Below are 15,553 nucleotides of genomic sequence, written 5' to 3'. Positions count from 1 at the left end.
ATCTCAGTGAAATTGCTCCAAGGACGGATTATGGGTTAAGTTTAGAGATATATTTATACAAAATATTGCAAAAAATTGAATATATCTTTTAAGGCGATTTTAATTATTTTCCTATGTTTGCAGATGCTGTATGTCATCGTCATATATATATATATATATATATATATATAAATGCATTGCAAATACAATGTATTAAAAATAACCAAAGCTTTGTTATGATTAGTAAAGTGTTCTTTAAAAATCCTCAGAACCAGGCATGGTACATTTACCTAGAAATGTTTGTCCTGGTACAAATTTGTCTATTAATCTGAATCTGGAGTTTAATGTAACAGTCGCAATGACCGTCCAAGGTAGCCATCCACTCCAGTTATGCATTAACCAGTATATAACAAATCATTCATAAGACATTTAAATGTTCAAGTCCTGTGAGCCAATGTGAGTTTAATGTGTAAGTGTTGCTTTATCGTCACAATTAACCTTGATATCCGGCAGCGAAAAGGCCGGACAGTACATGCACACACATCAACATTGTGTTAAAATGCCCTCATGGGTCTAACTAAACCTGTGTGGCCAGTGGTTGTAATGTTTGTGCGTGTGTGTGTGTGAAGGTCAGAACTGTAGAGCAGGTAGGAGATTCAGACTCTCCTGAGGGCTTATGATCGGTCCGTAAATGAGATCCCACGAGACCCAGAGAGCCCCGTCGCCACTCGCTGTTGCTTAGCGACCGTTCCCACGGCTCTGAGGGTGATATAAGGTAGCAACCGGCTGCCCACTGACAGTATGTGTGTGTGAGATGACCTGGTTAGTCTGTGAGTGTGAAGGACTCTGTGGTTTCGCTCCTGGGGGAGTTAAATAAGGTTCTATGCTGCTAAAACTCATTAAATAAAAAGAAGGAAAGAGAGGAAAGAACAGCGGAGGAGAGGTTGATAAGTGGTGGGGTCACTTTCTCCAGCCTTTTAAATGACTGCTCTTTCATGTATTAATAAAAAGTGTGCTTTCTTAATTAAAGTCAGGTTGTTAGAGTAGACAGAACTTCTGCGTCTGCATGATTACAGTTCACTGAAGAGAGGTCTGTACTCCAAACGCACTGCTAATACCTCATAAGGAATGACCTTTACAGAAAAATAGTGTGCATTAGTCATTCTCACATGATGCTTTCTGAAAGTTGAGGAAGTTTTCTGCATGGCTTTTTGACTGGATGCAAGTCTGTCGGCAGAGCGTTGAGGCCCGTTTTAGCTTTGCCATCATTAACCACATTCATATCACACTATGACTGCTTGTTATTCGAGTGGGGTTTTACCAATCTTTAAGTACTCACTCAAATAATATTGTAGGAATTCTCATAATCGATTCATAATGGTTTGTGTTTAAAATTAATTAGTAGATGAATTGTTACTATAAAACAGATGTACAGTAGATAACTTCAAATGTGGATTTAGCCAACTTTTTAAAATCTTATTATGCTTTTTGTTTTAATTTTAAAATATTTGTATTAATATTGTGTGTATATATATATATATATATATATATATATATATATATATATATATATATATAGTATTATTTGTATCATATGTATTATTATTATAGTTTTTTTCTAGTTTAATTTACCAGATTCTGATTGGCTGTCATTGTTTTTATTGTTCTGAAAGTTATTTCAACAATATCGTTTCTCTGTGTCAGTATTGTTATAGTTGTGGTGTGGACTATTCTTTTATATTAGAACGATTTTTAGAACTACATCTTTATCATTATCGATATGGTTATTGTCCTTGGTGTTAATAGGCATTTAGAATCTTTCTGCTTTATAACATCACTTTGTGAATAGTAAAATATTTCAGGCAATTCTTTTGACTTTGAGTTGACGTCAAACATTAACATGCAATGTGAGAATATAACATTCTGCTACACTATTAATGGTGTAATTTCAGATATTTCTTGTTGACATGTTGTTCTTTTATCACTTCATTTGCAGTGAATGTTGTCTTTATAGAAAAAATATGCAACACATTATGTTGAGCCTGCTTCTTTTTTACCTTACATTGCGTCTGAATGTATCTGGGCCAATAATCTGCAGTTGATTAAAAGGACGATTAATTGATCATCGATTCATCATGATGAGTATCCCTCCCCTTGTACTCACATTTGGCAGTTGAACTGAAGCTGTAAAATGTTCTGGTATTAATTGTACTGCTTCTCCTGCAAACTTTTTATATAAACCAAAGGGAGAAAGTGTGGGGCGATATATTGTTTAGCTGTCACTTTGAGAATTTTTTTTTTTATCATGTTCTTTCGGGGGATATTTCACAGTGATAAGAGTTGAGACAGTGGGGGGATTGAATTCTCTTCCTCTCCTGGCAAGCACTCTGTCACTTGCTGAACAATTTCCCACTGATGCAGAGCTTGCTTCGTTTGAGCTTGGAAAGGAGTCACTAATTTGTTGAATTTGCCAGCTGACTTCGCTGGCACTGGACCTTCTTGAAGAAAGATGGAGGGAGAAAGAGAGAGAGAGTCCTTGAAAGATGGAGAAAAGAGGAATATATAGAAGAGGCACAGAGGAGAGTTTTGATTTAGTTCACACTGCAAAAAGTCAAAGCTGAGATTTCTCTTTTCTCTCTGAAGAAACACTGCCACTATTCCTCTGATAATAATCATGAGATCTGTTTTTGTCTCTCTCTCGAAACTGTAGCTCTATGTGAAGCTGCGCTGTGAGGACGCACCCATGTTTGAGCATACGGAGCAGCTGTTAGCAGAGCTGGGTGGAGGCGATGAAGATGATGATGATGAAGCTGGACCTTCTCTAGAGGACATTGAGGATGATTTTATTCAAAGCAGTGATGAAGAAGAAGATGCCATGGATCACTGACTGGGCTCTTTTCAATCTTGTTTATTCTAATTGTCTGCTATGGCCTCGTCCAGTCACTATATTAAAACTGAAAGCAGATGGCTGCATCTTCACACAGTTTTCTCTACCCTCTCCCTCCCTCCTAATTTCTCTCCACCTTTTCTTCCTTTCTTTTCGAGATCTGAAGTTTTTTCCGACTGAAGCGGGGGTGTATTTTCTGTTTGCCTTGTTTTTTTGCATGCTGAGAATGCGAACGATCACGATATCTGTCACATTGATCTGGACATTGATCAAGTTGGCGTTTCTTAGTTAATTTTTTTCTACTGTTTTAGAAGACCTACATGTCAAAATATAAATAAAGGCATTTCTAATTCCATACAACATATATCCACATTTATTTCATTTTATTTTATCTTTGTTTTGTAGTTGTATGGAATGAGAAATGTCTTAAGGGACTGAAGTATTTTAAAAACAAACAGCTAAATGCCCATATACATGCTTATGTTTCCTTGGAAGGATGATGATGATGATGATGATGATGATGATGATGATGATGATGATGATGATGATGATGATGATGATGATGATGATAGTGTGAAATCATTGTTGTCTCGTTCTGATTTCATTATTTTTTGAAGTCTTGTGAGAATGTAATCAGCCAGACAAGAATCTGCACAATGAACCCTCTAGCTAGAAGACATTTCATCTCTCAACATACTTGAGTGTTTGTTAATGTACTTCACCTAATAATAAACCTAAGGATCATTCTGGTAATGGATGTGGGAAAATAGTTTTTGTTTATCTTGATGCAGACCCAAGAAATGTGGTGTAATAATGCCACAATAACAATACATTATTATAATGATCCTTGATGTTTGTTTGTTTTTGTCTTTTCCGATGCTCTCTGTCTGTCGTCCAGTCTGTACAGAGAACCATTCTTATGAACTACCGCAGTTTTTTCACATCAAATATTTCAAGATGCTACAATAAGCCTCCTCAGTTCAAACAAGACATCTGGTTTAATGTTGTGAATTCTAAGCAAATCTCATAATCTTATCCCACGAGGCCTGCCAATTCATAGCCTTAATTGAAATTCTCAAGTTTTAATCAAGCTTGTGGACTTTTAGCTTCTCAAAGATGGCGAGCTTGGATGAAATATAATTATATTTTGACCATTTTTCTTTCTTGTAACTGACATACGCCAATAAAAAATTAGTATAATCCCTCTTATACATACTTCACCTTTCAAAACTTTTGGGTCGTTATCATTTTGTGTGTGTGTGCGTGCGTGCATGCCTTCGTTCGTTTGTTTGTGTTTAAAAGAGTGTCTCATTTGTCTATCAAGGATGCGTTTATTTGATCAATAATACAATGAAAATAATGTTGTGAAATATTATTCCAATTTATGTATTTTAAAATGTAATTAAAACAAACTGAATTTCAGCAGGCATAGCCTACTCCAGTCTTCAGTGTCACATGATTTCATCACGTGTCGACATGATTGTCAAAATTTCTTACATCAATGATGAAAGCAGTTGGGCTGCTTAACATTTTGGTAGAAACAGTGATCCATTATTCAAACAAACTTATTTGAAATAGCATTTTTTTTGTAAAAGTTTACTGTTTCCTTTGATCAATTTAATGCATCCTTGTTAAATAAAAGTATTTTTTTATTTAAAAAAAACTTAAAAATTACTTTGTTTTTTAAGCCCACTGGATTTTTGAATATACCTCAATTAGTTATTAACACATGTCCTTTGAAGGACATTTTACACAGACAGAGCGTGTATTAATAATTCATGAAGGGAAGGGAAATGACAGAAAGCAGAATGACTGTATGAATGAAAAACGTTTATGCTAAAGCCTGTCAAGGTTGAGATATATGTGTACTGATAAATCAGTGGCATGTTAAATAATTCCTGAAAGACAAATAATTGTGTGGGGGCTGCAAAAGGGATGAAACCTCCTTTTTACATTATTCTTACACAATGAAGGCAGTGATAGGAAGCTTCACCAGATAACAACAGCTAAATGGAAAGATCGATAATAAATTGGTCACCTGAATAGTATAGCTAACTCACAGCTGGAATTACTGTTTCTGCACTTACAGTATCAGGTCAGTCTCCATGATACATTTAGAGTGAAGAGTCTTCGTGAGGTTCAAGGCTTGTGCTGGTCATGATTTCAATTATAAAGGCTCCATTTACCCTTTGGATTTGGCAATATAAAGCTTAAATTGTCATAAGAATCATCACTTTTGGACCATGACACTATGTGGAATGTAAGTGGTGCATACTTGAACCAGACAAAACCAGCTGTTATGTATGTCTGTATTATCACTGAACAAATTAAGTCTCACTTTCCAGCAGCTTTCCTGTCAATAGTATGTTTTTTTAAAGGAATGCTATGCCTTATGGGTGATATGTTCCCCTGAGTTCTCTTGTTTTGTTGACTCGTCCCCTCATTCATTGATGGGTCGATTTTACAATTGGGCTTTTAGAATAATGGAAAGGCACTTAAGATGGAAAAGCGCTTTCCACCGGGGAGAGCAGTGTGAGGAAGAACATTGAGAACATGTTAAATTGCATTATGAAATAAGGCTGGAAAGTGTCAATGGCAGAACTACTATTAAAATTTTTCATCTAAGCTCAGGCCACTTATAAAAGCAGTAGAGGCACAAAACCCAGGTTTTTATTCTCTGACCTGTTAGTCTGATAATGTATTATTTCACATCAAATTTACCTAGCATGAAAAGCTAGTTTAGTTGATACAGAAAAGTCACTTTAAGGGAATATTAATATTATATCGTATGGGAAATGTATGGCATCTTCATTTTGTTGAAATTTGCAGCTGTTACCCATTCTAGTATAGTTTTCACAAAAATCTGGTCTCAAAAATGCCAAAATTTGGTAAAATCTGATTTATAAATCTGAAATATAAATGAATACAAAATAGAACCGATCATCTCAAATAAAATTTAAAAGAGGATAAAAAAATAAAAAGAGGATATAAAAAAAAAAAGTGTAAGCATACCGTTTTGTTGCCCATGGACAAAAAACGTACTTGGTTACTAACGTAACCTCGGTTCTCTCTAGTGAGGGAACGAGTACTGCGTAATATCTTACGCTATGGGGAAAAGGTACTCGGTTACCTAACGTAACCTCGGTTCTCTCTAGAAGAGGGAACGAGTATTGCGTAAGTATAGCTTACACTACGAGAAAGATTCATCTTTTCGAGATATTGAAGCCAAAAAATTATCCTTAATTTTTGTATCCATTGTCAACGCAGTGCAGCAGCTAGCAGACCTAGAGCAGGCTGTCTAGCATGCTCATAGGCTGCCCTGCGGGAACTGCAGCAGCCTATAGCTGAACCCGACGTGACGTCACATCCAATGAGGGTACATCCCTCATCCACAGCGTCAGAGCCCGCCAATATGGGCGTGGCTTTAACGTATATAAGCAGGGTTCGTAGGCTGATTCTCTGGTTTTCATCGACCGCTCAGACTCTCTCATGTCAGCCAGCGTCAACCATAGGTGTCTTTCAGTGACAGTCAGCGAGGCCATGCATCGTCCTAGGGCTTGAGCTGCAGCCTTGGTTGCGCGAAGGGAGAGATCCGTCGTGCTCCTCGGGTCCGTTACAGCAGCTGGATCCGGGCCTTTCTCGTCCCATTCACGGAGGAGATCGGCTTGCAGGATCTGTAATACAGCCATGGAGTGCAGGGCGGAAGCTGCTTGTCCGGCGGCGGTGTAGGCGCGACCGACAAGAGTAGATGTGGTCCGGCAGGCTTTAGACGGCAATGCAGACTTTGAGCACCATCTCGCGGAGGACGGGCAAAGATGTGCAGCAACCGCTTCCTCAACCTTAGGGATTGAGCTGTATCCTTTATCGGCGGCGCCGTCCACTTGGGAGAGCGATGCGGAGACAGAGGATTGGAGCCTCGCGGAGAATGGTGTGTTCCACAATTTTGAAAGCTCAGTGTGCAGGTCTGGGAGGAACGGTGCAGACCTGGCAGCGGGCGCTTGACGGCGGTGACTCTGAAGAAAACAGCCGTCGAGTCTGTTGTGCGCGGGCTCCTTAGGCGGCGACAACTCGAGCCCGAGGCGGTCAATGGCCTGTGAAAGGAGACGCATCAGCTCAGCGTCCACTCCGGCGCGGGTCCTGCCGGATTCCTGGATCGAGGAGGCGCCGGAGTGCTGAGAACTCGACCATTCCTCACTGTCAGAAGCCAGGATGGAACAACTGTCTCCCGTGGCGGGCGCTTCCGCCTCATCATCGGACGCTGGGCCAGAGCGGGCCATGGCTGGCGGCTGCGCGTCGGTGAGGGGGGGGCGGTGAAGGCGAGGCTCGAGGGAGGGACTTCGGCAGATCTATTGACATGAACCAGTCTCCCTGGCGAACTTGCGCAAGGATTTTCCTGGTTGTCAGCATTTTGAACCGGCAAAAGCGCTTTGTTCAACTGCCGCAGATCTAGAATAGGTCTGAGACCCCCGTATTTTTCGGTAACAGAAAATATCTACTATATAGCCCCCCTTCGCTCTGAGCCTGAGATAAAGGTTCTATGGCCCCTTTGCTCAGTAGTTTCGCTATTTCGGCTCGAAGAAGATGAGATACTTTGTTGTTTACCGTGGTTTCGACATGCGCCGTGTAACGCAGGGACGTCGAGCGAACTGTAGCGAATAGCCTCTTTTTATAGTGTTCAACACCCATTCTGATACCCCGGGAAGCTTTGCCCACGCATTTGCGTGAATAGCTAGAGGTGGAATGAGATCCGGGCTCTGGCCGCGGCACAGCGGCGGCTGCAGAGCTTCGGTGTGCTGAGACATAAACACTGTGTTTAAAGTGTGCGAGGCGGTGGGCGCGCCGATAACAGCGGGCAGCCTGGTCGCGCTCGATTTCTCTATGACAGATTGTGGAGAGAGAGAGAGCGGGACAAACCCCTTCGGGTTTAGCGTGTCTGTGAGAGAATGTGGGCATGGGACAGCGGGCAAATTCACTGCACTGAAAACACAGTCGGCTTGCGCTGACTGAATGTGGGATTTGTTTTTACCGTGGGACACGCATTGTGTAGTGTTTGTGGGCACTGTGTCGTGGGCACATTCACTACGTTTGCACAATCGACATTAGTCGATTTTATTTGTGCTAGCCCTGAACTGTGGCGGGCTGTGTCTGTGTGTGGGAATGGGCACTGAGACGTGGGCATTCTTACAACACTCATAACACCATCGGCCTTGGCCGGGACACCAGAAAAATACACTTTTTATTGGATTTATCTGGGTAGCCGTAAAAACGGCTTTTGTGTTCAGGCAAGCGGGCAAATGAACCGGCTTGTTGACTGCTAAATTAGCTGGAACAGTCACATAGCATGGAACTGGACGAGCGAAATATTTCGGTGAAAATCCGGCCGCAGCGAGATTTGAACACCATCGCTTTCCTAGGATGGCTAGGAAGGCTTTGAGACCTCGGGCTTGATCTCGATCCTCGGCCGGGGCCTGCGCTGAGGGGGGGCGGCGTCCAGCAGAGCGAGATCGCGGTCTCTGTTCTCGGGCCTGGCGGCGCTGAGAAGCGGCGGCGGGTGGTGCAGGCTGTGGCTGTGGCAGCTCCGGGCAGACAGCTGTTTCGAGCGACCTGCTGCGGAGCTAGAGCGCTTCGGGAGGAAGTGCTTCGTAGCCTGCGATGTCTTTTGAACCTCCTGGAATCTGTCCTCCTGGAGCTCGCCCAATCCTCACTGTCCGACGTCAGGATAGAACAGGCCTCGGCTGTTTCGTCGATCTCAATGGCGGAAGCGGTGGCAGACGGCGACCGCTGTCCGTCGGTGACCGACTCGAGCGATGCTGGCGAAGCTGGCGGGCGAGCTTTGGCGGGCAGGAGAAGGCTCGGGAGCGTGCCGAGCACGGCGCTTTTTACGGCACGGCGCTACAGCGGGCTGAAGTGCAGGCTCTGAGAAGGATGCCAGGCGAGTCCTCAGAGTCACAATAGGCATCAGCTCACAGTGAGGGCATCCGCCGTCGACGAGAGCGAGAGCCGCATGATCCTCACCCAGGCAGGAAACGCAGATGACGTGACGGTCCCCGTCGCTGAGTGTGGCTCAGCGACGAGCCCCAGGATCTTTGCATCTTTAAAAAGACGCTAGCTCTTTTAGTGTGCGTTCACACCGGACGCGAATAGCGCGTCAAATTCGCGTCTACCGCGTATAGTTTGACGCTTGACCACTTTGTGTTAATTCGCGTGTCAAGAGTGAAACTGACGCGCGTAAAAACAAAAGTTTGAAGCAAAATTTACGCGCGTCAGAATCGAAACCCGTTGGCGGCCATCTTTTTAATGTTGATCGAGCATTCATCGAGAGAGTCACCGCTCTGTATTTGCTCTGGAGAGCAGAACGGCGGCGTAGGGTTAATCGTCGCCGTATTTGTGTCCACCAGACCCTTCGAAGGCGAACCCAGTGTGGCGAGTTTCACCATTGGCTCGCTCCAGGAGCTGCGCCTGGATGACGGCGGCTTTCAGCGGTACTTCCGCCTGTCCCGCGCCCAGCTTGATGACCTGTTGTCCCGCATTGGAGCGAGGATCACCCTCGCCCTCATCCACCTAATCTGTCATTTATTTTTGTTTTGATGATAAATGGAGCCAGCCTCCAAAAGTGATTAATCTGTCCTGTGATTTTTCTCTCTCTCTCACACAACACTGTCCAGATACGTCTTTACATTATAATAATATTTCATATAATCTAGATATGTAATAAATAGCATTCAATACAAAATGAATGTCTCATATATTGAAACCAAGTTTTATGTGATAAAATATTTGCTTTGTTGTGCATTAGAACCACAGTTATATTACAAAATAATTTTTGGAAGCATCCAGGTACTTCACCACGTGACAGCAGCAAGCAGCTAGGCTCCTGATTGGTTAACGCGGGCCGAATTGACGCAGAAGTTCAGATTTTTCAACTCGGGCAGCAGACGCGAATTCGCGTCAAACGCGTGAAAGCACAAATAGCACTAACTAAATAATTCGCGCCTAACGGGCTTAACGCGCCAGACGTTTAATTCGCGCCATTCGCGCGGACTTGATGCGCGAATGAGGCGAATTCGCGTCTACCGCGCCGCGCTCTACGCCTCATTCGCGCCGCAGGAATTTTTTACGCGCGTAACGCGTCTTTGCATTGACTTAACATTGAAATCACTCGCGCCTGACGCGCTATTCGCGTCCGGTGTGAACGCACCATTAGAACACAGAGACAGAGGGAGAGTGTGAGTCGCAGCGGCGAACACACACTCTTAGCAGTGAAAAAGGATATTAACGCCGGAAAGCGTAGCAGGTACGGCGGCTGAAGGCGGCGAGGTGAAGGCCAGCGGCTTCAGGCTCGAAGGCTCGTCCCGCAGAAGACTTACTATCAGACGGCGCGGCTTCTCACTCCGGATCCAGCGATGCAGTAGTGCTTCGCTGAAGAGATGAAAATCAGTTTGTATCAGCCTGTCGAGCGTATTTATAGGCCAAGGCCACGCCTATTCTGGCGGGAAGTGACGAAATGGGCGCGAAGCGCCCCCATTGGTTATCACGTCACGCAGGGCCTCTCTGGATAGGCTGCTGCTGTTGCCACAGGGCAGCCAATAGGCGCGCGAGCCGTCTTGCCTATGTCTGCATGCTCCCGCACAGTGTTTTACATTAATTCAAAATTAAGGATAATTTTTGGCTTCAATATCTTGTGGAAAAGAGGTTTTCCCCATAGCGTGAGATATTACGCAGTACGAGAGATACTCTCGTAAGAGAACTTAATATACTCTTCAAAAATCTACAAAATATCTTTGTTTGTGTTCCACAGAAGAATGTCATACAATTTTGGAACAACTGGGTTTGGGTCATCATGACAGAGTTTGAATTTTTAGGTGAACTGTCCCTTTAAGTACCATTTGTTGAGAAAAAAAAAATATATTTTGTATCCTATTCATGGAAAGTGCATGTGTAGTTTTCCCTGTTACTCGTCACCATCACTCTACAGCCGCGGGTTATGTGGAGGATTGAGTAGAAAGGCTGAAGCACATTAATAACAACTCCAGTGAGTAATGAGAGCTCGGCTGGAATAGGAGATATTTTTGGGTATGTGTCAGAAACTCTGTTATGGCGTACTGGGTTTACTGACTGCACAGCCTCATATGCTAATTACAGTTTTTTCTGGAACTAAATGAATGTGCAGCTCATTTGTTAAAAGCAGAACTGCATTAAAGCGCAAAAGTACTTCATAAAGCTTCTCTATAGAACTCTCTAATTAATGTTTTTGCTAAGAGGAATAGCTGTGTAAGATGTTACTGTATGGACCTTAAATATTTTATTCTTAGTGATATCTTCTATTTTAAGTTGAAGCAGCAGATGTAAGCATTATTTTTTAATTACAGAAGCGCTCTATCAAAAACAGCAATAGCTTCGTCTTTGCTCCTGGAAGGCATGAGAATGGGTTTGAAGGGAGGGAGCAAAAATCTAATTAATGATGGTACTCTTGTTAAGCAAAAACTGTTGAGAGAGATTCTTTGTTTTGTTGCAAACAGATTTTCACTCTTCAGTATCCACAATCAAATTATTATTTTGCTGTTGCTTATTCATTGCCTCAAGTTTTTAAATTTACAAAAAACTGCTTTTGTTTGCAAGAGAACAGGCTTTTATAACTGGCAGTTGATGGTTAATTTAGATCAGCTCTTCTTCAGTTCAATTCAGCAATCCGATGGGAACGGTGGCTGGAAAATCACACTAAGAAGTGAAGTTAAATAAACTTACGGCACGCCAAAACCTCTTCAAACTAAAGCGACTAATCAATTATATTCAGATTAAAAACAGCTGAATTTAAAGTGCATGTCAACTAGTCTCCCTCCCAAATAATTTGCCTAATCTCTTTGAATAATTCACATTCATCAGTGTGGGAAAATAATCTTGCAGCAAAGAGATCCTGGCACAGATTAGCCTTTGGCATATTCCAATCCTAAGAACTTGAACGAAAAATATGCCAGGCTTTGCAGAAGTTTTTTAGGCAGTTTGTCCTCAGATAAATCTAGATGAAGGGATTTTGGAAGTATAATCCGAGTACCATCACTAGCCCTCCTTACATTCTCCTTATCGGGGATCTGGCTGCACACCCACAGAGGCTTTATTTCCTTACAGAACAAGAGAGGAAAGAGTGTGACCAACATCACTGGAGGCGGCGCAGGTTCCAGCTGAGCAGAACTTTCCAATTACCTGATACACAGGCATATAAACAGCAAGTTAGCTATGTTTAAGCCGACAATTTCCTCAGAGATATGGAACGATTCTAATCTCTGTTATTGTGTTCTTAACCTTCACTTGTCATGTTTTACTAGAAGTAATCCTCCACTGAGAGATGAGATAACAGTGATAATGATGTATGAGCTAAATGCAACTTTAATGGCTTGTACTGACTGAAAAACAAAGGCTCAAATCTTCTGTTTCAAACTAAACGTCTGTCCTGTGTGGCTGAGGGTGCAGAAGTGCTAATTAGATTTATAGACTGAAGGGGACCTCTGAGAGCATATAAATCATCTATAATTTGAGAGGAAATTTTGATCAAACTCATATTTACATAAAAAGTTGACGGGCGAAGTCTGCAAAAGAATAGTGTTGTGAATCGGCACGAAGCTTTCTCATTTTTGCGACATTTTAAAGCCTTTTTTATCCAGAGTGCTGTCAAAGGATGCATTGTACGGTGCCTTTGCACTATAATTCTCTCTTTCTCTCTCAAGGTCTGTCTTTTCAAGGTTAAAAGCAATTTCTGCATTGGCCCTCTAGTTCTGTGAAATCTGATACGGCCATATCTTTCCCTGACCGATCTCAGACGTCGGTATTGTACATCAAAACAAGACAAGCACTCTCTGACACTGTCTATGAGTTATCCCTTGCACAACCTCATTTCTCCTATTCTCTTTTCTGTCTAACATATCTATTCATCTTTTTTGATCTATGTCAAGGAAGAGTGTAAAACTCCTTTTTCACTTGAGGACACTTGTTTGAGCACTGGCACATGTAAGTGTGCAGACAATCCTTGCAATATTTCATTTATTTGCAGTTTCATGGTGTAAACAGCATTTTATTTAACATATACACTCCAAGGCAAAAAAAAAAAAGAAAAAAAAAGGCCAAGCCCAAAATGGCTAAACGCTAAGCTTTGTCTTAACCACAAATTATTGGTCAGGAAATTGGCAAATATTTAAACAAATGCACAAATGCTGTCAGAAAAACAATCAAGTTTTGGGCAGAATATGGGAAATTGGAAAGACAACCAAGTGCCTTGAGAACAAGTACATCAGGCTCATGTTTTGGACTGGTCACTGGTCAGAGTCCAGATTTGAACCCTATAGTGAATATTTGGTCTCACATTAAACTCAAACAAACTGGGAGACATTTACTGGGACAAACTGGGAGACACTACTCATGAAAATGGTTAAGACCATTAAATGACCATGTAGCCATTTTTGGCACAGCCCTTTTTGTTCTTAAGTGTTTACACAAATACCTAATAATCAATCAACCACATCACAGCAACTCTATGCATATAGGCATGAATGGGGAAGAATGGGGAAGAAAGGTGATTTAAGTCACTTTGAACATGGCATGGTGTTGGTGCCAGATAAGCTGGCCTGAGTATTTCAGAAACTGCTGATCTACTGGGATTTTAACGCACAACCATATCTAGGGTTTACAGAGAATGGTCCGAAAAAGAGAAAATATCCAGTGAGCGGCAGTTCTGTGGGCAAAAATGCTTTGTTGATGCCAGAGGTCAGAGGAGAATGGCATGGAAAGACAACAGAATCTCAAATGACCATCATAACTCATTTCAACCGAGGTCTGCAGAAGAGCATCTCAGAACGCACAACACATCGAGCCTTGAAGCATGTGGGCAACAGCAGCAGAAAACACATCAGTGCCACTGTCAGCTAAGAACAGGTAACTGAGGTTATTCACACAGGCCCACAGAAATTGGACAGTAGAAGATTGGAAAAACATTGCCTGGTCTGTTAAGTCTTGATTTCTGCCGCGACATTCAGATGGGGTCAGAATTTGGTGTAAACAACATGAAAGCATGGATCCATCTTGCCTTGTATCAACTGTTCAGGCTGGTGGTTTAATGGTGTGGGGGTATTTTTTGGCGCACTTTGGGCCCCTTAGTATATTGAGCATCGTTTAAACGCCACAGCCTACCTGAGTATTGTTGCTGTCCATTTCTATCCCTATATGACCACAGTGACCATACCCATCTTCCGATGGCTACTTCCAGCAGAATAACCTGCCATGTCACAAAGCTCAAATCATCTCAAACTGGTTTCTTGAACATGACAATGAGTTCACTTTACTTTAATGGCCTCCACAGTCAACAGATCTCAATCCAATAGAGCACCTTTGGGATGTGGTGGAACGGGAGATTCACATCATGGATGTGCAGCCGACAAATACGCAGCAACTGCGTGATGCTATCATGTCAATATGGACTAAAATCTATTATGAATGTTTTTAGCACCTTGTTAAATCTATGCCAGGAAGCATTAAGGTAGTTCTGAAGGCAAAAGTGGTTCTAACCTGGTACTAACAAGGTGTACCTAATAAAAGTGGCGTGTGTGTGATTTTATAATACACATTATCATATATGAAAATATATTCATTGTATTAATATATTCATTTCTTTAAAATGTGTACAATAACTTTAAATATCTTCTTTTTAAAATTCCCAATCCTGTGGTGGTGACACCAGATATAAAATGTACAATGATGTTTTGATGAATTTTTTTGTTTGTTTTTGATGAAAAACAAAAATACACTTATATAAGATACATTTCAGGAAATAAATAAGATACATTTAAGATTTTACTTTATTTCCATGTCACTAATCAAATTATCAAAATTATTCACTCAGACTTTTGCACCCCACTGTTCACACTGTACATACTGTACTGTACGTTTAGCCATCAGCAATTCATTACAATGGATCCATCTAAATGAGCATAATACATAAATATGTGATTTTATATTCATTGTATTAATGTATCTTTAAAATAATTTCAAATGTTTTCAAAATCCTTTCACAAAACATTTTGAATCCCAGGTTTTCAACACTAGATATTTCAATTTCATATTTAATTGAAAATCTAGGGGCTCAAAATGTAAAACAAAAAGACACGTTGAAATTAATAATATTAATTTAAGTTTCTACTCTATTTCCATGTCACTAATCAAATAATCAAAATATTTCACTAATACATGCTGTGGCCATTGTGATCACAAATTCATTACAATAGGCAGGATGGATGTGTACAATGGGCTTTATTAAATGTAATGTAATGGAGACAGCCCCTTCTGATAAGAATCTATAAAAGTCTTGAGTCACTTGTTCAGCCAGACTAACCAGTTTTGTTCATATTTGTTGTGCACACAAGAATAATATTCTTCATTTTACTGTCAGCTCTTCTACTGTGATGAGAACAAAGGTAAAACCCATTTTCCTTTCCCCTCACTTATTCACTTTTTTCACAGATAGCTAATGGCTTCTAAAAGCTTGTTGAAAAGTGTTGTAAATGTATGAAGTGGTAATCTTGTCATTTTAAAAGCATAATCCATTAGCTTGATCTTGGTGCCACAAAAACACATTAATACAGAGTAGAAGACAGAAGTCATTTTATTAACCTTCTTGTATGATTTAAATGGTGCGGTAACTAA

The 15,553-nt window shown here is 41.4% G+C and overlaps 1 protein-coding gene across 2 annotated transcripts in view; it reads left to right on the top strand.

Moving 5' to 3' along the window:
* Positions 1-4,302, top strand: part of LOC143722665 (uncharacterized) — a 94,203-nt gene extending 89,901 nt beyond the window's left edge. For both annotated transcript variants that reach the window (XM_077214156.1, XM_077214152.1), the window contains exon 11: positions 2,690-4,302. In XM_077214156.1, the coding sequence (XP_077070271.1) occupies positions 2,690-2,866 (177 nt within the window). In that variant the 3' untranslated portion in view covers positions 2,867-4,302. The remainder of the gene's footprint in view (positions 1-2,689) is intronic.
* Positions 4,303-15,553: the final 11,251 nt, after the last annotated feature.

This window comes from Siphateles boraxobius, unplaced genomic scaffold (genome assembly GCF_051911475.1).
Source record: "Siphateles boraxobius isolate OS27281-9 unplaced genomic scaffold, OSU_SipBor_1 12, whole genome shotgun sequence".
Lineage (NCBI taxonomy): Eukaryota > Metazoa > Chordata > Actinopteri > Cypriniformes > Leuciscidae > Siphateles > Siphateles boraxobius.
This window is presented reverse-complemented; position numbering and strand designations above follow the sequence as displayed.